Here is a 26,571-nt window from a genome sequence, read left to right on the forward strand (position 1 = left end):
TACTCAGCCAAATGACTGCGCGAAGCGCGAGTGGTTTCGTTTTTTTTTTTTTTTTTAATTTCGACTGTGCAAAACTTTGTAAACAAAGTCCAGGCGCAGTAGCAGATCGATTTGCCGCGGTGAAACCTTTCCGAGTGGGCCCTCTGCATCTGCCACTGCCACTGCAACTCATTCTTCTGCGGGCAAGTCGTAAAACGCTGTAAGGTTGCAGCTGCGACCGTTTTGCTGACACAGACACCAGAGTGACTTTTCTATGCCCAGTTTCTTCTCTATCGGACATTAACGCGTGGAGTGCGTGTTCACATTTGCTCTTAGTTCCTAAGTCGCCGCTACGCTATGCTACCGGCTATACGCCAGGCCGAGACGCTGTGCGTTTTATAGCCGAGACGCAGCAGCCGAAGAGACTGACAGTCCACTGAGGGAGCTGGGATGGAAAGACATTTATTGTTGTCGTTGTTGCGACTGAAGAAAGGATGAAAAGGAAATTGCACGGGCCTGCCGACTGGCTCGAGCTGAGCCACCACCTCTGCCACGGGCAGATAGAGGAGAGTTGAAAGAGGAAAGAGAAAGAAAAGACGCGCGTCGCAACAACAGCGTCCGCCGAAGCGAAGACGCCCTGATGGCCGAGAGTCCAAACTATGCGTTTGGGCGAAGGGTCCGATTCCCTCACTGCGCGCTTTAATATACAGTAGGCTAAAGGTGAAACCTCGCCAGACAGGTAGTGTTCACAGGCTCGACACGAATCTGTCACGATTACCTTCGAATTCAAGTCCGAGGCGGCAAGCGCAATGGCTGCTTCCTTGGCCTGTGCTCAATTTCGAACTCTAAAGGAGAGGCCGTTAACGCATTGGTCCTGGGAACTACTGCGGCCGTGTAGAATCCAGTGGGCAACGGCCCTGGCACATCAACGTAGTATACACCATGTTTAGATCCGTGTTGTGTTCGAGGGCCCAAACACGCGCCTCTCGTCTGCCTGCATGTGTATGCGTGTCCATGTTGCCCTGGAGTGGAGGGACCCAGAGCTTGTGACGCCATTGCTCCGGAATCCGACACGTCTCCTCTGGAGTGCACTCGTGGTGGATGTGCAAGCGGTCTAGCAGACGGCGCCCGGATGCCGTCTGCGATAGTCGCGTATATTGGTTCACGAGGTGGGCCTCCCGTAACTCCTGATAGGAGTTGATCACCCCCAACTCCGACTACTTAGCATTGTAGGTGGCCACTGGGAGGCCCAGTGCTCGCTTTGTGGCCTTTCTAGCGATGGCATCGATTCTTAGTTCTTGTTGTTTCGTAGTGCGAAGATAGGGAACGGAGTAGAGGATCCTGCTGGTCACGAAGGCATGGGCGAGCCAAAGTGCATCCCTGCCTCGCAACCCACCGTGCTTGGTAGAAACGCGATGGATCATGCTTCCGACCTGTTCGCCTATGCGCTTGAGTTTGGCAATAGTGGATTCCGGGCTGAGCCTGTTATGGATGAACAGGCCTAGCATGCGGAGCTCCTCGACCTCTCTGATAAGACCTCCCGTCAGAGAGATTTGCAAACTCGTGTTGTTGGGAGCACGTTGGAGACCACAGCCGATAGCGCAGCTATCGATTATGGTGGCGGCCTGCTGAAGGCGATTCTCCATTTTTCCTAGGCTCCCTTCGGTAGTCCAAATTGTTATGTCATCCACGTAGAGTGTGTGATGGATGCCTTCCACCCGGGCCAATTTGTGTGGATGGTGCATCATGGCAATGTTGGAAAGAAGCGGCGACAAGACCGCCCCTTGGGGTGTACCCCGTGTACCCATTGTGTATGGTCCGTATTCATTGTCCTCAATCTTGAGGAAGGCCTGACGCTTTGAGAGAAAGTCTCGTACATAGGTGAATGCCTTGCACCTACAATCGGTGGTACTCAAGTTAGCCAAGATGCTGCCATGACGAACGTTATCAAAGGCCCCTTTAAGATCAAGGGCAAGGATGGCCTTGTCATTGTGGCGCATGGTAGTGGGTCGTATTATGTAGCGATGTAACTGGAGGAGGATGTCCTGCGCAGACATATGCGGTCGGAACCCGAACATAGTGTCTGCAAAGAGGCCCTTGGTCTCTGTGTGTGGCGAGAGGCGATCCCTAACCATTGTCTCCATAAGCTTGCCCACACAAGAGGTTAGTGAGATGGGCCTCAGGTTGTCGGTATTTACTGGCTTGCCTGGCTTAGGGATGAAAGTGACCAAGGAGGTCTTCCATTCGGGAGGGAGTGGATGCCTGTCCCAAATCTGGTTAATGTACTCTAGCAGGTGGAGGCAGGCCGAATCGGGGAGGTTCGCCAACAGATTGACTGTTATGTGATCCCAACCCGGAGCCGTACCTCGGCACATTTTAGCTAAAGCCGCCAAAGCCGCCTTAAAGTCGTGTAACTCAAAAGGGGCATCAGTGTCGGGATTTGGCTTTCGATGTGGAGGCCACCTAGGCAATAATAAAAGTCACAGCGAGTCATTGCAAGTGCCGTGATCACCCACGCATTAAAAGTGTATAGAATCCTTACTTTGGTGGCATGTTTTCTTGTCTCCAATGATGCGGCAGACATTACTAAGCATGAACCACCATGTGGTACTCACCACCGCCAAATAATTTATAATCATATTTTTCTGTCATGCTGTATCAGTTTAGGTTTCAACGGCCGAACGATAGCTGTGATGTCAGAGTGGTTTTATGTCACGTGCGGCATAGAAAAATGCCGATATAATTGGTGCTTTTTCGTTTTAATTCTCTACTGTGCTGAAGCCAGCCTTCATCAAGAGCCGGAATGACGACGAATGCTGAAGCAGCGATTCCAGTTTTTTCGTGCCTTACGTGACTTATAACCACACTATGATGTCACAGTCCTCATTCGGCTGTTGAAACCGAAACAGCAGGATAAAGAAATTAGAGTATAAATTATCTGGCGGTCATAGGAGAACACCAGGTAGAAATCCATATATAGTAATGCTTTACGCATCATCATAAACAAGAAAGTGTGCACCCAGAAGATAGGTGTCTATACTCTTCTAGAGAAAACAGCACCCACTTTCTGTCTCTTAAGCAAATGCACTTCGTCATGCTGCATGTGGCCACCATTGTCCTATAACATGCGCAGTGCTGATGTGACAACACTGTTTACAAAAACAAGCATGGCCATGGAGCGGTCTGTTACTGGTCTGCCATTACCAGGTAATGGTGATAACAGCATCACTATAGAATGTATGTTACAAAAGGCTTTAAAAAAGAAAGGAAAATAAAAGTGCCCTTACCACACCACCAGGACAGAAGGAGCTCAGTTAATGGCAGTGTGTTTTGTTACAGATCGGCGCTTATTACAACTCGTGTCTGAGAAGAACTGCCTTGGCCTCAGCGGTCTTGTAAGGGGCTCATTGTGACGCCAGTGTTAGTACAAACTCGTTGATGGTAGAATGCATAGCATTTAACCTGGTCACAATGCCCATCAAATTATTTCAGTAGTTGCGAGTTCCCTGACAAGTAAGGTATTTGGGTAATATTCCTACACTGAAGCAAGGAAAGCACTTTAGTTTGTACAGGTGAGCTTTGTACGTTGTGTAAGTTGTCGGCCGTGACCCAGTGTTTGCCCTCTAGTCTTTGATGTAATCTCAACACCTTGTTTGCCCATGTTGAGCTAAGATGTGCTAGAGACATCTGCCGGAGGTGTCTACTGTGTGACCCTGAGCCATGGAGGCCCTGTGTGCCAGGCAGTTACCACTCCTGTGAATGTGCTGCCATCTGTGTTCAAGTCGTGGAGGAAGGCCTGATAGCCACCATCCTTCCGCGTGGGCGTGGAAAAGTTCAGAAGTTCATTTTATTGCTTTTGCACTTTTTTTAGCTTCAAGAATTGTTCATTTGCAGTGAGGAACAAGCGGCGCTTAAATAATCAAACATTACTGTCACAGTCGTGGTAGAATGACGTAAAAAACTGCCTGGTGGTGGCACCAGCCACCGTTGGAAGCCTCTCTGCTGCAGCATGGACTTGGAGCAAGCAAGCGGCAAGCATGGAGCCACTTCCATGCTTGCCGCGTCTCTTATCATAGTGACCTAAATGTCACTGAAATCGCTCTCAGTCAGGACCGCATGTTACCTACTGCATGGTGGCACGACTCAATGACGTGTGCATGCAGTGCACTTCGTTTTCTGACCTGCGACCTCACAGTGACCGCACTGCAGAGATACTGGATGGCCATTAGTGCATTTATTTTATGCCAAACATAATATGTCCGGCCGCCGCGGTGGCTCAGTGGCTATGGTGCTCGGCTGCTGACCCAAAAGACGCGGGTTCGATCCCGGCCGCGGCGGCTAGAATTTCTTTGGAGGAGAAATTCTAGAGGCCCGTGTACTGCGCGATGTCAGTGCACGTTAAAGAACCCCAGGTGGTCGAAATTTCCGGAGCCCTCCACTACGGCGTCTCTCATAGCCTTAGTCGCTTTGGGACGTTAAACCCCATAAACCAAACCAAACCATAATATGTCCGCTCATGGACTTTTGCCTCATACTGGCAGTCAATTCTGTTAGGGAGGAGAAAATCGACTGATGTGACAAGTGCAAAATTCTGCCATTCGTCGCGATGTTTCGTGCTGAGTTTAGATGAACAAGGCATTAATACTTTTTGAACGTTCAGGAGGTTCAAACAGTGAAAGTCCAGTGCGGATTGAATAGCAAATTCTGTTTGCAAGCTATTAGAAGTGTAGAACATTCGTGCACTGCTACTATACTACTAACTCTGTAAATGTATGCGAGAAGGGAGAGAGGATATTCCCGTGCAGAGGTAATGTATTTTCTTTTTCTTTGTTTTTCAGGTTTGAAGCCATACTTTCTTACATTTTCGACAAGTGGCATGTCTGCACTGGATCAATCTGTGGACTACCCGTTACCAACTCGTCAATGTCCTAGTCGCGATCCAGCACACCTTGCCATCAAGTGTTTCAGCACTCACAGTCGCGATTCATGCAGGTTAAGAGGGTATTGCACCAATTGTGAGCATTTGACAGTTTGACAGTTATTTTATATTCTTTTCTCACTATACAGTGAAAAAAAGGAACCAAGGGAAAAGCCGTTCAGGTACGGCTTGAGTTGTCCTTGGCCCCACAACAAGCACTGGCAGCAGTGAGAACAGCGCAAAAACAAAGCAAAATACGCAACAATAAAAATGCAACCATACCAAGTGTTACAAACATGCAACTTCTTAAAGCAAACTACATACACCAATTTAGCGCATATCACATGGTGCAGAAAATAGAGTAAGATTCATTAGTTTCAACAGGTGAACATGGCAATGAAATCAGAAAGTGTCAGTTTAGTAATGTCGATGCTCTGATTTATATAGTCATTTAGCATCCGTGGTAACTGATCGCACAGCATTTGTCGACCGTAAGTAGTCCGGCAGGTAGATATTTTCCAAAATGAAGCAGACCTGGTGGTGTATACTGGATCGGCTAAGCATAGTCTGGCAATGTCAGTTACGGTATTGCTTCCGTGCTTTTGAGTAATATATTCTCGTGATAACCTAAACCTATATAGCTCATTTTGTATTGCATTGTACGCTTTGTTAACTTGCCCTTTATTTATGCAGATCAACCTTGCATGTTTTCATTGTATGTACACGAGTGATTACTGGGCCACCGTTTTGTACTGGGAATGTTCAGACTGTACCTGAATGCATTGCTGAAGTTCTACTGCATACATTGCCATTGAATTCATTGAACATACTCGTAAGTGCAACTGTAATGACCAGACCTCTCGGTTTAATATGTAGGAAGAGCCGCCGCGGTGGCTCAGTGGCTATGGTGCTCGGCTGCTGGCCCGAAAGACGCGGGTTCGATCCCGGCCGCGCCGGCTGAATTTCTTTTGGAGGAGAAATTCGAGGCCTGTGTACTGTGCGATGTCAGTGCACGTTAAAGAACCCCAGGTGGTCGAAATTTCCGGAGCCCTCCACTACGGCGTCTCTCATAGCCTTAGTCGCTTTGGGACGTTAAACCCCATAAACAAACAAACAAACAATATGTAGGAAGTCCAAAGATTGTGGAACGTGTGAGATATGTCCAAATTGCATCGCTGGTTCGTCTGATGGCCTCGAACCCTACTTTTGAGCCTATTTCATTTTTTTTTAAAAGGTGCTCCTTCGAAAAGTGTCCGCAAGGTGATGTGTCTCTTCACGTGACGTGGTGTGAGCATTGAGTGATGCTTGCCGTCAGGTTGAAGGGCTTGTCATGCATGGTTTCATGTTGTACTTTTCATTTGTGGCCAGGAAACGAAAGGGTATTTTGTGGTCGCAAAGCAAGTATTTTTGTGGATACAATAAGGGTGCACCAGTGCCACTCGTAGCAGCAGGTTACCTTGCTGCGTGGTGAAGCATGATTACAGTTTCCGTGCCCCATGCTTGTTCTGCAATCCTTTATCCACATAATATATTTGAAAAATTTAACTCACCTAAATTTGTAGACTTTGCAGATTTGTAGTTGCCATAAAACCAATGTATAATAAATACGCAATTCTCGCATGTTCTGTTCTGGGTGCCTGTGAAGTTTGTGCATTTGAAGTGATCAGAATGTCCACGTGCATGGCACGCATATTCTGGAGTATTTCTCCCCATATTACCTGGCAGCAGTTCAGGTAGCCACCATGGTGGCTCAGTGGTTATGGTGCAAGGCTGTTGACTCCGAAGACACTGGTTCAATCCCAGCCGTGGCATTCGCATTTCGATTGAGGCGAAGTGCGAGAGACTCGTATACTGTGCACTTTAGAGAAACCCAGATGGTCGAAATTATTTGGAGCCTTCCAATGTGGCAATAACTTGAGTTGCTTTGGTACGTTAAACCTCATTAACTTATTATTCAGGTGACCATAGAGTAGTTTGTAAATCCATAGTATTCCACATACCCATGTGTTCGTGACAACTTACTCATTACTGTGCTTTATTAGATTTCTTAATCACGTGTAAACTGCAGTCGCACATAAACTTGAGCTACTCCAAGATGATAGTCTTAGGCTTTAAAAAGCAGAGATTTCAATTAAAAAGAGCATTGATAGATTTGGTGCAGTGCCCAAACTAGCTAATAGCCAGTTGTTTTTGTAAAGAAATAATATTAATAATACATTTTGTGATGTTCCTAATGGAACTGAAGAACTTGACAGATATCCTATAGCCGCCGCGGTGGCTCAGCGGTTATGGTGCTCGGCTGCTGACCCAAAAGACGCGGGTTCGATCCCGGCCGCGGCGGCTGGAATTTCTTTGGAGGAGAAATTCTAGAGGCCCGTGTACTGTGCGATGTCAGTGCACGTTAAAGAACCCCAGGTGGTCGAAATTTCCGGAGCCCTCCACTACGGCGTCTCTCATAGCCTTAGTCGCTTTGGGACGTTAAACCCCATAAACCAAACCAGATATCCTATAGACTTGTGTAAGAGCTTGTTTTTCACATTGTGTTTTCTCCTGCGTGATGTCTTGTATTTGTATACATTGCACAAACAACAAAAAGGTAACAATCAGGATTGCTTGTGACTTGTAAGAAGTGTCTATTCCTGGTGGCATCCCGAGGTGTGGGAAAAGGAATTTTTTCTTTTTTTTCTGCCTTTTCCGTGTTTCCTGGTGTTGCCTGTGTGCTTTCGTTTTGCGTTTCGTTTTAGATCCATTTGCCAAGGCAGACTTGTATGCATAGCCTGGAGCATGTATATTGTAATCATCAGCCTAACATACAGCTTCCTGAAGAATATTTCAGCTTGCGTGTGGTTGTGAAAATAACCTATTTTGTGCCTCCTTCGTTCATCTCCCAACTTTTCCTGTGTTGTGTATTGTGTTGTGTATTGTTGTGACCCACAATGTGATTGGAAAGACTGGATATTTCATAAAACTGCATGTTTAGTTACGTGACTTGGTTTGAGTACATGAAATTAAAAAAAAAAATCGGGCCTTGTCAAGCAAACTGATCCGTACTTCATGGTAGGTTGCTTTGCAGGTCTCATTTATTTAGTGGGACACTGCCTTCACATAGAACAGCCTTGAATGTAGAAGTCTTAAGAGTGTGGGTGTGCGAATATTCAAAATTTTCTAATAGCGCTTCGCATATCCATCTAGGGCACATCGTAGTTTTGTTTGACAACTGTTTCAAAAACAACGCTCACTCCTACGTCACACAGCATGCTGCCCAGATTGGTATGTGCAGGATTCAGCACTGCAGCACGGTCTGTTAGTAGTACGGCGTTCATAATGCTCACTTATGTGGCCTCCAAGATTGGGTGACACGAGACAGTCGGCCAGGTTTACCAAACCCTGCCTTCATATTCGATATCGGAAAGGCATATTCGATATCAGAGGCCATTGCCTAAGCTTGTCTTCTTCGGCCAAGATTTGGCACTAGGTAGTTTGCTGTCGCCATCAGTAGGAAAATGAAAACTTTCTGTGCGTATAACATGGCAATCATAGATTCGATATTTTGACATCATGAAGTGTGTTCTCTAGTGGAGTTCACTTTTGACAGCTACAACTTTAATTCTATAAATTATGGTTCCACCACTGGAGCTTCGCTGCCTGTCTTGAATAATCGTTTCATATGGATATTCACACACCTTGTGAATAATCCCACAAGTATTTTAGCTATTCGATTCATAATCGAATCGGCAGTGGAGATACGTTATTCATATTTGATTAGGTTTGAGAAAAGTGCTGTTTGCTCCCCTCGTTTTGAGAGCATGGAATGGCTTCAAATTTGTGATATATGTTTATGGTTTATGGGGCGTTTATGTCCCAAAGTGACTCTGGCTATGAGGGACGCCGTAGTTAACAGCACCGGAAATTTCGACCAACTGGGGCTCTTTAATATCACCGACATTGCACAGTGGATGGGCTTCTAGGATGATGATGATGATGCTGAAGTGGTTATTTACTGAACATTTGATATGGAAGGTAAAAGAATGTTTGCTTCCCCGGCATCTGCTATCGCGACTGGAAGCACCTCAGCTGGGGCAGCGAAATAAAGGATAGCAGGCAGAGAGTAGAAGTGAAAGAAAAGGGGTGAGGGGACAGTAGAAAGGACAGGGGGAGGGGTACACTTTCAATGAATCTATTTACATATCTACATGGTAAACATATACATATATACAGGTCGCACGCGCGTGAAGATCTGGGAGATCACTGTTCAATCACACGGGCACGACACAAAGCACAAAAACAGCTGGAGTGGGGGCGTCCAGCTGTTCTTCGTCCGAGGTAGCAGACGCAGAGCGTTCAGGTCACTGCACGTAACTACCTGGCAGAGAAGCTTCTAGAATTTCTCCTCCATCGAAATTCGGCCGCTGTGGCCGGGATCGAATCCGCGCCTTTCGGCACAACAGCCGAGTGCTATAAACACTGAGCCACCGCGGCGGCTTTTTTATCTTGCATGAAAACTGTATCTTGTTGGATGTTTTTTTACGACTCTTCCATTTCCATAAGATAGCTGGTGACAAGGTGCATATGTGATAGGCAGAATCGTATGTGCTGCAGTGTGAACTTTTCTACCTGAATAGTACCGACTGTAATCGACACAGTGCTTTCAACCTTTGCATGTTCTGCTCGGAGCTTCAAATGTCTTTTTTCAGTGATTGGCCATTTGTGAGTTGTTGTGGTGATGTGAAGTGTATGCAAGCTTCCAAACAGAACATTTTCTTTCAAGGCCTAGTCATCTTAAAGTTTGGCTAACTGAAGTGTACATCAAGTCCTTAACTAGAGCGCCTTCATAACATTCATAATCTCTTTAAATGCTGGGCGACCTTTTCATGTCTGCATTTTCACATGCCCTTCAGATGTTTACCTTTTTGCATTGCGCAGACTTGACCACCGCTTCTGAACGGCCCAGCTGTTCACCTCATCAAGAACTGCCAGTGGGAGAGATGCCATTGATGTACATTCACACCGGCGAGCGTCCCTTTCTCTGTAGCCACTGCAGTGAGGGCTACTTCGAAAAGGACGACCTCACGAGGCACCTTCGCACCCACACGAGTGAGAAGCCATACCAGTGCGACCACTGCAGCAAGAGCTTCCTTAAGAAGGACAACTTGACTGAGCACCTTCACACCCACACAGGACAGGAGCCATATCAGTGCAGCCACTGCAGCATGGCCTTTACCAGGAAGGTTAACCTGACGAGGCACCTTTGCATCCACACGGGTGAGAAGCCATACCAATGCAGCCACTGCAGCATGGCCTTTGCAAGGAAGGATTACTTGAGAGACCACCTTCACTTCCACTCGGGCGAGAAGCCATACCCATGCGACCAGTGCAGCAAGAGCTTCCTCAGGAAGGATGACCTGATGACGCATCTGCGCGTCCACACGGGCGAAAGACCGTACAGCTGCCACCTGTGTCCCATGACCTTTACCAGGAAGGGCTTCCTGACAGATCACCTTCGCATTCACTCGGGCGAGAAGCCATACCAGTGCAACCACTGCAGCATGGCCTTTGCAAGGAAGGATTACTTGAGGGACCACCTTCGCATCCACACGGGTGAGAAGCCATACCAGTGCGACCAGTGCAGCAAGAGCTTCCTTAGGAGGGATGACCTGGCGAGGCACCTTAGCATCCACACGGGTGAGAAGCCATACCAATGCAGCGACTGCAGCAAGGGCTTCCTCAAGAAGGATGACTTGATAAGGCACTTTCGCACCCACACGGGTGAGAAACCATACCAGTGCGACCACTGCAGCATGGCCTTTACCAGGAAGAATTACCTGACAGACCACCTTCGCAGTCACTCGGGCGAGAAACCATAATACTGCGACCACTGCAGCAAGGGCTTCCTCAAGAAGGATAACCTGATAACCTGAATTTTCTGATAGCGATTCGCATATCTATCTAGGGCACATTGTAGTTTTGTTTGACAACTGTTTCAAAAACAACGCTCACTCCTACGTCACACAGCATGCTGCCCAGATTGGTATATGCAGGATTCAGCACTGCAGCATGGTCTGTTAGTAGTACGGCGTTCATAATGCTCATTTATGTGGCCTCCAAGATTGGGTGACGCAAGAGAGTCGGCCAGGTTTACTAAACCCTGCCTTCGTATCCGATATCGGAGGCCATTGCCTAAACTTGTCTTCCTCGGCCAAGATTTGGCACTAGGTAGTTTGCTGTCGCCATCAGTAGGAAAATGAAAACTTTCTGTGCGTATAACATGGCAATCATAGATTTGATATTTTGACATCATGAAGTGTGTTCTCTAGTGGAGTTCACTTTCGACAGCTACAACTTTAATTCTATAAATTATGGTTCCACCACTGGAGCTTCGCTGCCTCTCTTGGATAATCGTTTCATATGAATATTCACACACCTTGTGAATAATCCCACAAGTATTTTAGCTATTCGATTCATAATTGAATCAGCAGCGGAGATACGTTATTCATATTTGATTAGGTTTGAGAAAAGTGCTGTTTGCTCCCCTCGTTTTGTGAGCATGGAATGGCTTCCAATTTGTGATATATGTTTATGGTTTATGGGGCGTTTATGTCCCAAAGTGACTCTGGCTATGAGGGACGCCGTAGTGAACAGCACCGGAAATTTCGACCAACTGGGGCTCTTTAATATCACCGACATTGCACGTTGGACGGGCTTCTAGAATTTTGCTTCCGTAGAAATGCGGCCGCTGCAGCTGGGGTCGAACCCATGTCTTTCGGGTCAGCAGCCGAGTGCCAGAAGCACTGAGTCACCACGGCAGCTTTTTATCTTACATGTGAAGTGTACTTTGTTGAATGTATCTATCATTCATTCATTTCCGCAAGATAGCTGGTGACAAGGTGCATATGTGATAGGCGAAATTGTGTGTGCCACAGTGTGAACTTTTCTACCTGAACAGTACTGATTGTTGTCGACACAGTGCTTTCAACCATTGCGTGTTCTACTCTGAGGTTCATATGTCTTTTTGCAGTTGTTAACCATTTGTGACTTGTTGTGGTGATGTGAAGTGCATGTCAGCTTCCAAACAGAGAACCTTTTCTTTCAAGGCCTAGTTGTCTTAAAGTTTGACTAACTGAAGTGCACATCAAGTCCTTAACTAGAGCGTCTTCATACCATTCGTGATCTCTTTGAATGGTGGGCCACCTGTCATGTCTTCATTTTCACATATCCTTGAATTGTTACTTCTCTCCATTGCGCAGAAGACTTGACCACCACTTCTGAACGGCCCAGCTGTCCACCTAAACAAGAACTGTCAGCGGGAGAGATGCCAATCATGTACATCCACCCCTATCTCTGTAGCTACTGCAGCAAGGGTTTTCTCAAGAAGGAGGACCTGACGCGGCACCTTTGCACCCACACGGGTGAGAAACCATATCAGTGCAGCTACTGCAGCATGGCCTTTACCAGGAAGGATTACCTGAGAGGCCACCTTCGTATCCACTCGGGCGAGAGTCCATACCAGTGCGACCACTGCGGCAAGAGCTTCTACAAGAATTTAAACCTGACGAGGCATCTTCGCACCCACACGGGTGAGGAGCCATACCAATGCAGCCACTGCAGCAAGGGCTTCTCAAGGAAGGATGACCTGACGAGGCACATTCGCACCCACACCGGTGAGGAGCCATACCAGTGCAGCCACTGCAGCAAGGGCTTCTCAAGGAAGGACGACCTGACGAGGCACCTTAGCATTCACACGGGTGAGAAGCCATATCAGTGCAGCTACTGCAGCAAGGGCTTCATCAAGAAGGATGACCTGACGAGGCACGTTCGCATCCACACGGGCGAAAGACCATACCGCTGCCACCTGTGTCCCACAACCTTTACACGGTCGGCAAACCTGGTTAAACATATGCGGTCCCACAAGGGTGCAGAACTATCATAGTGCGCATGCTGACACTGAAACACAGGTCGCTCTTCTGGTTGTAGGTATCTGGCCATTCAGCTCTTGTCGCTTGACTGTGCAATTGCATACTGTTGGCCAAGCATTTCCATATTGATGAAGCTTACTTGGCTACGAAAAAGATCGATGAAACAGCTTTGCTTTTTTAAGCTTGAAACTCATGAAAGTAGGTGATGAGGGATTTGGGGAAGGGGAAACGGTGATAGGTTCTTATTTTCAGAGGTTGTTGCTTCATAAAGAGCCTTTTGATTTCAATGCATGTTCAGACAGATCGCCATCTGCTGCAGTGGAACTCCGGCGTCTTATTAGCACACTTTCCGTGGCATTGTTGATCATCATCTCTGTACTTATTTTCAGACTTATTTTTTCTTTCTAAGTTGTCTGATGTGATTCGTGTCCGGTAGACTTGATCCTTGATGTACCCCTAGAGTATGCGATCCAGGGGGTATACTATGGAGGGATCTCAATTGTGAGGGTCTTGTTGCATTTCTCTTCAGTGATAACCTTCTTCGATTTATGCATCCTGGGAGCTTCGTGCTAGTAACTGCCGCATACCCTGTCTAAAGTCATGATTCTTGCCACTCATTTGCTCTTTAAAAAGAAAGGAGTCTCTAGCTCAAAATCCTTGACTGCTCCCGTCTTAAAGCGTTTGACAGTGCAAGTGCATGGGTCAGCTGTGCCTTTCAAATTTCTCACGGTCTCGGAGCGCTTCTTCAGTGATGAATTATCAGACTGAAACGTTTTTCCTTCAAATGTAAATGGACTTCCAAATGGGGCAGTGTTGCACAACTGAATGCTCTTTTAGCTTTGGTTGTTAAACCTGGCATTTCGCATGCTGGCAAGGCTTTTCTGTAAGACTGCCTTCAACATTTACTAGCTCACGGGCATAGTGCCCAGTAAGTTAGACAGATCACTGCATTTAATTGAGAACATTCTGGCTTTCAAATGCAACACTGCTCATTGTATACGGTGTGCCTTGTGGACAAGTTTTGGGTGATGGAAGTTGCCTTGTGGGCCAAGTCGCGACAACCAGGGATACTAGCGAGGGAGGTGACCGGAGCGAAGACATGGGTTTGAAGTGTAGCCACTGTGGCGGGCACTTTTCGATGAGAAGCAAGCTGGTGACGCATCTCACCATCCACACCGGTGAACGTCCGTACCTCTGCAAGTACTGCAGCAGGAGCTTTTCACGAAAGAACCACCTGGTAGGGCACATTGGCACCCACACGGGTGAGAAGCCGTTCCAGTGTTAGCCGTGTCCTTTGTGAAGCGATCGACCCTCAAGAAGCATGTGCGTGCCCAGAGGGGTGAAAAGTGTGACTTGTACTTGAAGACTTTGTGGCCAAGCCCATTTTGTTGCGGCACAAAGTGAAGATACACGAAAGGGAAACACAGTGCCGTGAAGTAAGGTTTTCTTGGCCGAAAAGTATGGCTAGCTGATTTCTTGTTACTTGCTGCAAACAAAAGCTTAATGCTTCCAAATAGCGTGTGTGAGTGGTTGCTTTTGCCACGTCTCTATCAGCCATGTCAGGCCAAATGGTTGAACCATTTATCCAATATGTGTATTCCTAGTACCCTTGTCTTTGTTGCATGGTTTATGAAGTTGTGAAAGAGTACCAGTGCACATTCCTATGTTTTGTAACAGCACAGGAAAATCTTCTGCAATGTTCTTTTTATTTTTTTGTGATACAGGGGTGTTAATAGGGGACACGAGAAGGACATAAGAAAGTCCAGCCTCGAGGTAATACAGCAGGCTTTTCTTTGCAGTGTTTATGAATGCATTGTTTAAGAAATAAAAATATTCAAAAAGATCACTGTGCCGGTTTCTGCATTGCCAGTTGTTGAGATCTTCCCCTCTCTCTTGAATGTGTAGTACGTGGCATATTTCTCTGTTTCATACTGGTTCCCCGAGTATTGTAAATCTTTTACTAGGATGCTGTAATTTAGCTGACACTGTTTTATACTTTTGCCGGAAAAGCAGTTGTTACCCTGGCTTTTTATTACCATTTTTTTTAGAATGAAAATGGAAAGGCCCCGTGTCGCAGAAAAGCTGGTGTTGGCGTGATGGAAAAATCTAAACTGGTGGAAGATGTGGCAGTTACAAGATACTCCCATAGATGGTGCCAGCCACACCAGCGGTGCATCGGAAACTTCTGACCCACGAGTTGCGAGCCACACACCATGCAGGCACTTCGTACGGCTTGCTTAAGTGGGGCTTCATATGTATATTGTGTGGTCTTTCGCTGAGATTTGCTCAACAGCATAACATCAACTATGCTGTTACTGTACAGCTTTTTCTGGCTGAAGAAAGTACTAAATAAATTCTCCAGCTTCCTTACTGTAAAAAAAACAAACAAAAAAACACACGGACGGGTGAAGCATAGAGCACTATGGAACTATAATAGGTATGAGGTGGTTAGAGGGGTATGGAAGGGAATCATGGTACCGGGTCTCACATTTGCAAATGCAGTCCTATGCATGGAATCAGAAGTACAGTCAGGGCTAGAGGTCAGAAATAAGTGTAGGAAGGCTAACCTTGGGAGCCCATGGGAACACTCCGAATGAGGGAGTCCAGGGAGATATGGATTGGGCGTCGTTCGAGGTTCGGGAGGCAGTCAGCGAACTGAAATATGATCAGAGACTAACCCAAATGGAGGAAACAAGGTGGGCAAAAAAGGTGTACAAGTATCTGTACATGAAAAGTATTAACACAAAATGGACTAATAGAACCCGAAAGCTAAGAACGAAGTATTTACGGGTGAGGGATGGGACGCAACAAAATACTAACGTGAAAGCGGAGAAACGGAAAGATAGATGTGGAAAGAAAGAATGCAGGAAAGATCGGCAGGACATCAAAAAAGAGCGATTATTCGATAATTCGCGGGGCAGTTCACTGCTTTTTGAGGCTAGGACAGGGACTCTCCAAATTTGAAGAAGTGGATATTTTGTGCTCTGCTTGTCAAACGGAAACGGAGACCATAGAGCACTTGGTTCTGAGGTGCGCAGAACTACGCCCAGCCCTCCCAGAGAGGGCAGCAACAGCCATAGAGATAGCGCTGGGATTTACTGGGGAGGACGGGCGAGTGGATGGGAAAAGCGTGACATTGACGAAGGGGAGGTTGGAGGATTGGTGGCGGAAATCAAGGGAGGGGTGAATTTGGAGGGGAAAAGGATAGACAGACTAGACATTGTAAGAGCGAAAGGGAAAGAAAGGAAAAGAAAAATAAATTAACAATGGGGGAAGTATAGGCTAGGTGGCAAAAGCTACCGCCCGGTACAAAGGGTAAAGCCATTATCATCCATCCATCCATCTGCGCTCCATGGAGGAAGGAAAATGGTTGGCTCTCTCCATCTCTTTCGCAAGCTGTTGCTCAAGGAGGTTAGATAAAAACTGCAATTTTATATGGCTGTTGCTTCACGAAGTCGTATCATGGTTGTGTATCTACGGCAGAGCTCTTTACAGTGTGCGATTCGTGAAAGTGTGCCGTGCTGTTGTGGGTGCTTACTGAGCCCAATGACTGCACTAAGCGCGAGTAGTTTCCGATTTTTTATTTTTTTTTTTTTAAGCTTAGGCTGTGCAAAACTACGGAAACGTCCAAGCACAGTAGCAGACCGATTTGCCGCAGTGACACCTTTCCGAGTGAGCCCTCTGCATCTGCTACTGCAACTCATTCTTCTGCGGGCAAGTCGTAACACGCCGTAAGGTTGTGCACCTGCGAGTTCTGATGTGACCGTTTTGCTGACAAAGACACCACAGTGACTTGCGGGGAGTGCGTGTTCACATTTGCCCGTAGTTGCTAAGTCGCCGCGAAGCTTTGCTACCGGCGAGACGCAGCACCCGAAGAGACACTAACCACCGAGGGAGCTGGGATAGGAAGACGTTTACTGGTTGTTGTTGTTGCGACTGAGGGAAGGATGAAAAGGAAATTGCACGGGCCTGCCAACTGGCTCGAGCCGAGCCACCACCGCTGCCACGTGCAGATAGAGGAAAGTGAAAAGATCAGAGAAAAAGGAAAGACGCGCGTCGCAGCAACAACCGCGTCTGCCGAAGCGGACGCTGGCTGAAAAAACAGATAAGCGGCCGTAGCCGTGCATCGTCACCACCTCAACCTGCCAGCGCTTTTAAACGGTAGCCAGAGAGAGGGTGAGAGATAAGTGCACGCGCTGTCATGCGCAGGTGCCGAGCCGACATAGCCGACTCGCGATGATCTGACATTATAACGATACAGCATTAGTTACTAGCGAATTAATCTGTCGCGAGTTTGTTCCATCATATATGGCTAGCCTTGCTGTGAAGGGTATAAGTTATGTCGGCAAATTCCTCGTTGGCGTTGCTTAATTCTCGCAGCTCTGGATCCCTCCTCTGACCTGACAGTCGAAAAACTGCCAATTTACATTAGTATGCACCCGTGGAATGGTGTGAGGGGCCCGAGTGTGTCAGCATATGTTCAAGGATACACGTACAGCCAACACTACGGCTGCAGGTGCAATTTGCCGGCTCGGCAAACGCTCTCGCACTGCGTACGGTTGGTGTCAAGCTTGACATGGACAATCGCAACGGCTACCATCGAATATTGAGGAGTAGTTCGAAGCCTGTAGCCTGCTTGTCGGTGTCTCTGTGCCTCTGAAGTCGCAATCACGGGCAAACTACCTCTGTCGATACCTCGAGAGTGCCGCTGAGGAGGCCTTCTCTTCTGCTGTGCGGGGCGGTTTTTTTATCCCAAAGAAAGCCTGTGTAATACGACAGAGCCAGTGGTTGCCCATGAGACTTTCCGGCGTCTAATGCAGGCTACAGGTATCGTCGTTACAGTCGCGTCCACAGGCTCCCAGAAGTAACAAGAGCGCATTATGAACAATTTTTGGCTGACTGATCTCCACTGATCAGCACTTATCGGCCCCTATGGCCTCGACATAACTGGCAAATTCCTCGTTGGCGTTGCTTAATTCTCCTCGCAGCTCTGGACACTTCCTGTGACCCGACAGTTGAAAAACCTCCGTTTTACTTAAGCATACACCCGTGGAATAGTGTGAGGGCCCCCAAGTGTGTCAGCATATGTTCAAGGATACACAAACAGCCAACATTACGGCGCAGGTGAGCGTCGAAACACGTCGGCCCGAATCACAGAAGGGGAGGCCTCAGCGGCACTCGCAAAGTATCAAGGAGTGCAGTTTGCCCATGATTGTGGCTCCAGAGGTGCGCAGACACCGACAAGTAGGCTACAGGCTTCGAACTGCACCTCAAGATTCGACGGTAGCCATTGCGATCGTCGACGTTAAGCTTGACGCCAACCGTACGCTGTGCGAGAGTGTTTGCTGATCCGGCAAATTGCACCTGCAGCCGTAGTGTCGGCTGTATGTGTATCCTTGAACATATGCTGACACACTCGGGCGCCTCACACCATTCCACGGGTGTATACTGATGTAAAATGGCAGTTTTTCGTCTGTCAGGTCAGAGGAGGGATCCGGAGCTGCGAGGAGAATTAAGCAACGCCAGCGAGAAATTTGCAGTTATGTCGAGGTCATAGGGGCCTGTTAAGCGCTGATTAGTGCAGATTAGACAGCCAAAAATCGTTCATAATGCGCTCTTGTTACTTGTGAGAGCGTGTGCACACGACAGTAACGACGATACCTGTAGCCTGCATTAAACGCCGGAAAGTCTCATGGACAACCACTAGCTTCGTTGTATCATATAGGCTTTCTTTGTGGTAAGAAAAACCGCCCCTCAGAGTTGTGGTTTTGAAGACGTATGTTGTGTGATTTTGTGCCTTAATAACCAGTGCCCAAGAAGATGGAAATACCCTTGGTGTCCGTCCATTGCTTTCAGTAATCACTTACAAATGCATAACTGTCTACCATCTAGTATGCTGAACGGTACTGTTATGGTTTTTGTGCATTTGTGCACTGTTGTTCATTTGTGTGTTTTTATTGCACAGGCATCAGTGGAGTCCGCGCACCCAGGGGCAGAACATTTCAGGACAGCTGCTGTGAACCTGTGCAGACCCGTAGCTTAATGCTCATATCCTGTAAATTCAATAATTCGTAAATGACCTGTCCTGTTACTATGCACTGAAGGTCTCCTCAGTATGGCTGCACTTTGTGCGCAGATTCACAAAAGTGCTGTGCCAATGTAGCACCTATTGCAGTGCAAGTGTAGCTTGACGCTAGCCCTGTCGTGCAGCGGCAGTGCATTGAGTGCAGAAACGTTTGTTTGCTACACGGAGGTCTGCTGCGCCAGCCGTGTGTTGGTGTTTGTTGCATGTTTCTATTTATGTGCTCTGCATTTGTTCAAGGTCAGACATTTCTTGCCAGTGGCCACGAAACTTGTTGATTCTGACAGTGTTGGAGAATTTGAGTTCTCCCTTCCTGTTGTGTTGTGCAGAGTGGCCCGGGTTGACCGTTACTGAGTCAGTGGGTGCTTTGAAGAGGTGGTAACGTAATGTTAGGACTATCCATTCAAGGGGCTAGCTGTTCAGTCTGTCATGCGAGACCTTTGACAGTTTGTTAGCATGGTTCAGGATGTCACCATTCTACCTGAAAAGTGTCTTCGGTCGTCCGCCAGTTGCAGGTGACAAGAGTTGCGTGATAACATTGAGCTTCACTTACTGCACGACTCGCGTTTACTGATGCCGGATGGTGGCGTCAGAATGACTGTCGGAGGCTGAACAATAAGTGTGGGCTGACTGGGGACCTCAAAGACAGTCGCTACTGTAAGCAGAGGTGTAGCTGATGCTGCCACATGCTGAAATGCAGATGTGGAGGCCACCTAGGTGAAAAAAAAAGCCACAACGAGTCATTGCATGCACTGTGATCACCCATGCATTAAAGGAGTATAGACATCTAACTTTAGTGGCATGTTTTCTTGTCTACAATGATGCAGCAGACACTACTAAGCACGAACCATTATGAGGTACTCACCTACCACCGCTAAATAGTTTATAATCATATTTTTCTGTCATGCATTTTCAGTTTCGGTTTCAAAGACTGAACAATGGCTGTGATGTCAAAGAGTGGTTTTATGTCACATGGGGCATAGAAAAGCGTCGATATAATTGCTGCTGCTTCATTTTAGTTCACTACAGTGCTGAAGCTAACCTTCCTTAAGAGCTGGGGTGACAAAGAGTGTGGAAGCGGCGATTATATTCCGGTTGTTCTGTGCCTCACGTGACCTGTAACCACACTTTGACGTCACGGTCCTCATTCGCCTGTTGAAACCGAACCAGCAGGAGAAAGAAATTAGATTATAAATTATCTAGCGGTCATAGGAGAATACCAGGCAGTAATCCATATATAATAATGCCTTACGCAACATCGTAAACAAGAAAGCGTGTACCCAAAAGTTAGGTGTCTATACTCCTTTAAAGAAAACAGCACCTGCCTTCTGTCTCTCATACAAATGCACTCCGTCATGCTGCATGTGGCCATCGTCGTCCTATAACATTCGCAATGCTGATGTGACAACACTGTTTACTAAAACAAGCGTGGCCTGTCTGTTACTCGTCTGCGGTAGAGCTTGCCAAAAACCTTGCACTACTTGCACAAGATGAGAATTTGTGATGAGGCTAGTGCAGGAGTGCAGCACAACGTCAGATTCAGTGCCGAAGTGCAAATGGTACTAGGTACACTTCCAGTTAGTGCGAATGTGCTGCACCACCTGAACTGCTGCAAAATGTGCAGCCAAATCAAAGAGACCTTAAAACACCTCCCTGTCTTCTCATGTGCAGTGCCAGATCGTGTGGGCTTCATTGAACGATGAGAATTGGCAAAAATATTGTTACCAGTTCACTGCCTATGTCACTGTTTCCTGCTGCTCCTGACGGTGATTATCTTGCTTGCCCACTCTCCGATGTCGTTCTCTCCCGAAATGTTCTTCCACACCTCATTGTGAGCGTCACCAAGAATAGCACCTACCTTCCTGTCCTCAACTTCAGCTTGTCACCACAAGTTCTCCGTGCAGGCATATCATATCGCTTACTACTTTGTCTTCTCTCACCGACTGTACCGTCACTGCTCCTTCACCTGGACTGCCTTCTGCTTTCTCTCAAGCGCCCGACATCCCGGCCACCGTTCCGCGATCCATTTCTGCGATGATTGCTTCTGACCTGAGCCCCGAGCATGCACAGCATCTTCACAACCTTTTGGTGTCCTACACCGACATTTTTGACTTTGCTCCTGCTCCTCTGAGTCAAACATATTTTCTTCACAAGTGCCAGATAATGGCGAATGCTGCATCACTGTAGACATATGTGAGAAAGGGCTTTAAAAAAAAACAAAAATAAAAGTGCCCTGCCCACACCGCCAGGGCAGAAGGAGCTCAGTTAAGGGCAGTGTGTTTTGTTACAGACCGGCACTTGTTACAACTCGCATTTGAGAAGAACTGCCTTGGCCTCGGTGGTCTTGTGAGGGACTCATTGTGACGCCACTGTTAGTACAAACTCTTTGATTGTAGAATGCATGGCTTTTACATGGTCACAGTGTCCATAAAATTATTTCACAAGTTGCTAGTTCCCTGAAGAGTTAGGTATTTGGGTAATATTCCTACACTGAAGCAGAAAAGCACTTTAGTTTGTACAGTTGAACTTTATACATTGTGTAAGCTATCGGAGGTGACCCAATGTTTGATGTAATCTCGACACCCTGTTTGCCCATGTTGAGCTAGGATGTGCTAGAGACATCTGCTAGAGGTGTCTGTGTTACCCTGAGCCATGGAGGTCACGTGTGCCAGGGAGTTGCCACTCCTGTGAATGTGCTGCCATCTGCGTTCAAGTCATGGAGGAAGGCCTGATAGCCACCATCCTTCCGCGTGGGTGCGGAAAAGTTCAGAAGTTCATTTTATTGCCTTTGCGGCATTTTTAGCTTCCAGAATTGCTCATTGTCGGTTCAGATAGTGAAAGGCCAGTGCGAATTGAATAGCAAATTCTGTTTGCAAGCTATTTGATGTTTAGAATATTCGCGCACCTCTACTATACTACTAACTCGATAAATGTATGCAAGAAGGGAGAGAGGATACTTCCATGAAGAGGTAACTTATTTTTCCTTTTCTTTGTTTTTCAGGTTTTAAGCCGTACTTTCTTACATTTTCGACAAGTGGCAAGTCTGCACTGCATCAATCTGTGGACTACCCGTTACCAAGTCATCGTTAATGTCCTAGTCTCGCTCCAGCACATCTTGCCGTGAAGTGTTTCAGCACTCACAGTCGTGTCCCATGCAGGTTAAGAGACTGTTGCCCCGACTGTGACCATTTTGTATTTCATTCACAAAAATGCTTTGTTAACTTGCCCTTTATTTATGCACAACAACCTTGCATATTTTCATTGTATGTACACGAATGATTACTGTGCCCCTGTTTTGTACTGGGAATGTTCAGGCTGTACCTCAATGCATTGCTAAGGTTCAACTGCGCACATTATCATTGAATTCATTGAATATACTACTCCTAAAAGCACCTGTAATGACCAGGCCACTCTGGGTAATAGGTAGGAAGAACAAAGATTGTGAAACATGTGAGATTTGGCTGAATTGGTTCCTCTTATGGCCAGGAAAAGTAAAGATTGTGGAACGTGCGAGATTTGTCCGAATTGCATCGCTAATTCATCTGATGGCCTTGAACCCTACTTTTGAGCCTATTTCATATTTTTTAAAAGGTGCTTCTTCGGAAAGTGTCAGCAAGGTGGTGTGTGTCTTCACCTGGCGTGGTGTGAGCATTGAGTGATGCTTGCCATCAGGTTAGAGGGCTTCTCATGCATGGTTTCATGTTGTACTTTGCATTTGTGGCCAGGAAACGAAAGGGTATTTTGTGGTCGCAAAGCAAGTATTTCTGTGGATACAATAATGGTGCACCAGTGCCACTCGTAGCAGCAGGCTACCTTGCTGTGTGGTGAAGCATGATTGCAGTTTCTGTGCCCCATGCTTGTTCTGGAATTCGTTATCCACATAATATATTTGAATAACGTAACTCATCTAAATTTGTAGATTTTGCACATTTGTAGTTGCCATAATACAGATGTAAAATAAATACGCAATTCTTGCATGTTCTGTTCTGCATCCCTGTGAAGTTTGCGCATTTGAAGTGATCAAAATGTCCACATGCATGGCACGGATATTCTGGAGTATTTCTCCCCATATTACCTGGCAATAGTTGAGGTAGCCACCATGGTGGCTCAGTGGTTATGGTGCAAGGCTGCTGACTCTAGAGACACTGGTTCAATCCCAGCTGTGGCAGTTGCATTTTGATGGAGGCGAAGTGCGAGTGACTCGTGTACTGCGCACTTGAGAGATACCCAGATGGTCGAAATTATTTGGAGCCCTCCACTGTGGCAATAACCTGAGTCGCTTTGGTACGTTAAACCTCATTAACTAATCCATGTGATCAGAGTGCACGTTGTAAATCCATAGTTATCCACATACCCATGTGTTCTTGACAACTTACTCTTTACTGTGCTTTATTATATTTCTTAATCACGTGTAAACTGCAGTCGCACATAAACTTGAGCTACTGCAAGATGATAGTCTTAGGCTTTAAAAAGCAGAGATTTCAATTAAAAAGAGAGCATTGATAGATTTGGTGCAGTGCCCAAACTATCTAATAGCCAGTTGTTTTTGTCAAAAAAAGAAATGGTAATAATAAATTTTGTGATGGTCCTAACGGAAACTGAAGAACTTGACAGATATCCTATAGACTTGTGTAAGAGCCTGTGTCACACATGATGGGGATTTTGGGTGGTCATTCCCTTGTGTTTTCTCCTGCCCGATGTCTTGTATACATTGCACAAGCAGAAAAGGTAATCAGGATTGCTTGTGACTTGTAAGAAGTGTCTATTCCTGGTGGCATCCGGAGGTGTGGGAAGAAAAATTTTTTCCTTCTGCTTTTTCCATGTTTGCTGGTGTTGCCTGTGTGCTTTCGTTTTCCGTTTCGTTTTAGAATCATGGTGCTTTCAACCTTTGTAGCTTCTACTCGGAGCTTCAAATGTGTTTTTGCTGTGATTGACCATTTGTGACCTGTCATGGTGATGTGAAGTGTATGTCAGCTTCGAAAGAGAGAACCTTTTCTTTCAAGGCCTAGTTGTCTTAGAGTTTGACTAACTGAAGTGCACATCAAGTCTTTAACCAGAGCGTCTTCATATCATTCGTGATCTATTTGATTGGTGGGCCACCTTTTCATGTCTTCATTTTCACATATCCTTGAAATGCTTACTTTTTTGCACTGCGCAGACTTGACCATCACTTCTGAACGGCCCAGCTGTTCACCTAAACAAGAACTGTCAGCGGGAGAGATGCCGTTAATGTACATTAACATCGGAGAGCGCCCCTCCTTTCTCTGTAGCCACTGCAACAAGGGCTTCCTCAAGAAGGAAGACCTGACGCGGCACCTTCGCACCCACACGGGTGAGAAACCATATCAGTGCAGCCACTGCAGCATGGCCTTTACCAGGAAGGATTACCTGAGAGACCACCTTCGCATCCACTCGGGTGAGAAGCCATACCAGTGCGAGCACTGCTCCAGGAGCTTTTTCAAGAATTTAGATCTGGCGAGGCACCTTCGCACACACACGGGTGAGGAGCCATACCATTGCAGCCACTGCAACAAGCGCTTCTCAAGGAAGGATGACCTGACGAGGCACCTTCGCACCCACACGGGTGAGGAGCCACACCAATGCAGCCACTGCAGCAAGGGCTTCTCAAGAAAGGATGACCTGACGAGGCACCTTCGCACCCATACGCGTGAGGAGCCATACCAATGCAGCCACTGCAGCAAGGGCTTCTCAAGAAAGGATGACCTGACGAGGCACCTTTGGATCCACACGGGTGAGAAGCCATACCAATGCGACCACTGCAGCAAGGGCTTCCTCAAGAAGGATGACCTTACGAGGCACCTTCGCACCCACACGGGCGAAAGACCCTACAGCTGCCACCTGTGTCCCACGGCCTTTACACAGTCGGCACATCTAGATAAACATATGCGGTCCCACAAGGGTGCAGGACTATCATAGTGCGCATGCTGACGCTGAAACACAGGTCGCTCTTCTGGTTGTAGCTATCTGGCCATTCAGCTCTTGTCGCATGGCAGTGCAATTGCATGCTGCTGGCCAAGCGTTTCCATATTGAGGAAGTTTATTTGGCTATGAAAAAGAACGAAACAGCTTTGTTTTTTTAAGCTTGAAACTCATGAAAGTAGGCGATGGCGAAGAGGGAGTTGGGGAAGGGGAAATGATGAAAGGTTCTTTTTTTCTGAGATTATTTGCTTCATAAAGATCCCCTTGATTTCATTCTGCTGCAGTGCAACTCTGGCGTCTTATTAGCACACTTTCCGTGGCATTCTTGATCATGGTCTCTGGACAAAGACACACGGCACGTGTGTCTTTGTTAAATCACCCCTTGTGTCTGATTTGCCTTTATTTTTTTATTTCATTATTTTTTTGCATGCCGTGTGGTTAATAAGTGCTTTTTACGTGAATAAACTCAGTTGGAAGTTGGCGCCAGTCCTGTCTTGTGTGTATTGTCTTCGTCTTTTAGCAGTATGCTTTTGCGTAAACATGTCAAGCTGCAACCAACTAGCTCAAATCAAAGTACTGATGGAACGACTCGGCTAGAACGATTTTAACGTCCATCGGCTACTCGCGTTCACGGTGAGAGAAAGGTACTGCGTGCAAGTCGCCAAGGGCCACAGCAAGGTTCTCTGTCGGATTTGAAAACGCGCGCGCGCGTTGCGCGCGAGAGGATACTGAGCTCCGTCTACGAGAGCCGTCGCATGTGACGATGATCTGCATCTTCACCAGGGCCTAGAAACTCGGGAGGAGTGATTTTCGCTAACACAGTAACTTGACAGTTTTCGGCAGGGAACCGAGGCACACAAGACGAGCTCCACGTTAATTGTTGCCGATGAAATTAACGACGGCAACGACTGAGCGCCTACGGGTTCAAAAACACACCCCCCTCCCCGCCCGTCAAAAGAAAAAAAAAAGCAGTTTCGGTTTTATTTTTTGGCTTGGCCTTTTTTTTGTGTGTGTGGGGGGGGGGGGGGAAGGGGGGCAAGCAGTTTTTCATTCACTCATTTTTGAACAGCTAAGGTGTTCGTAATTTTTACGTTCAGTTTGTTTCTTTTATTACACCTGACATAATCAAGCAAGCTGCATCGCAGTACGTATCACCCCAAATCTAATCCAATCCAATCCAATTCGCAAGCTGTTGTTAGCCACCATAGTACTGTTGTTTCGCTAGCTTCGCAGAGTCGTATCGTGGTTGTTATCAACGGCGGAGCTCTCTAGGTGTGGTTCGATCCACTTCAGATCGAGTGCGCGATTCGTGAAAGTTTGCCGTGCTGTTGTAGGTGCTTACTGAGCCCAATGACTGCGCTATGTGCGAGTGGTTTCGGTTTTTTTGAAGCTTCGGCTGTGCAAAACTACCGAAACGTCCAGGCACAGTAGCAGATCGATTTGCCGCAGTGACAACTTTCCGAGTGAGCCCTCTGCATCTGCTACTGCCACTGGTACTGCAACTCGTTCCTCGGCGGGCAAGTCGTAACACGCCGTGAGGTTGCAGCTGCGAGTTCTGATGTGACTGTTTTGTTGACACAGACACGACAGTGACTTTTCTGTGCCCAGTTTCTGCTCTATCGGGCATTAACGCGGGGGGCGCGTGTTCACATTTTCCCTTAGTTGTTAAGTCGCCGCGACGCTGTGGTGCCGACGAGACGCTATGCGCTTAGGTCTACATAACCGAGACGCAGCACCCG

At 47.0% G+C, this 26,571-nt stretch overlaps 1 protein-coding gene across 1 annotated transcript; it reads left to right on the forward strand.

Annotated features, from left to right (window-relative positions):
* Positions 1 to 9,060: 9,060 nt before the first annotated feature.
* LOC149346704 (uncharacterized) lies at positions 9,061 to 25,318 on the forward strand. The gene is made up of 6 exons (XM_089586017.1): positions 9,061 to 10,579; positions 12,142 to 12,823; positions 13,340 to 13,382; positions 13,769 to 14,094; positions 20,564 to 20,572; positions 23,980 to 25,318. The coding sequence occupies exons 1-6, from the start codon at positions 9,751 to 9,753 to the stop codon at positions 24,827 to 24,829; spliced, it is 2,739 nt and encodes a 912-aa protein (XP_089442143.1). The 5' UTR covers positions 9,061 to 9,750; the 3' UTR covers positions 24,830 to 25,318.
* The last annotated feature ends 1,253 nt before the right edge of the window (positions 25,319 to 26,571 follow it).

This window comes from Amblyomma mixtum, chromosome 4, assembly GCF_055824585.1.
Source record: "Amblyomma mixtum isolate Tamu chromosome 4, ASM5582458v1, whole genome shotgun sequence".
NCBI lineage: Eukaryota > Metazoa > Arthropoda > Arachnida > Ixodida > Ixodidae > Amblyomma > Amblyomma mixtum.

Excerpts from the sequence above, each read along its gene's own strand:
- LOC149346704 (XM_089586017.1), top strand. The coding sequence starts at position 9,751 with ATGCTGGGCGACCTTTTCATGTCTGCATTTTCACATGCCCTTCAGATG. Across the intron at positions 10,580-12,141 it reads GCACCTTAGCATCCACACGG|AAGACTTGACCACCACTTCT; the intron begins GTGAGAAGCCAT and ends TCCATTGCGCAG. Across the intron at positions 13,383-13,768 it reads ATCCTGGGAGCTTCGTGCTA|AGAACATTCTGGCTTTCAAA; the intron begins GTAACTGCCGCA and ends TGCATTTAATTG.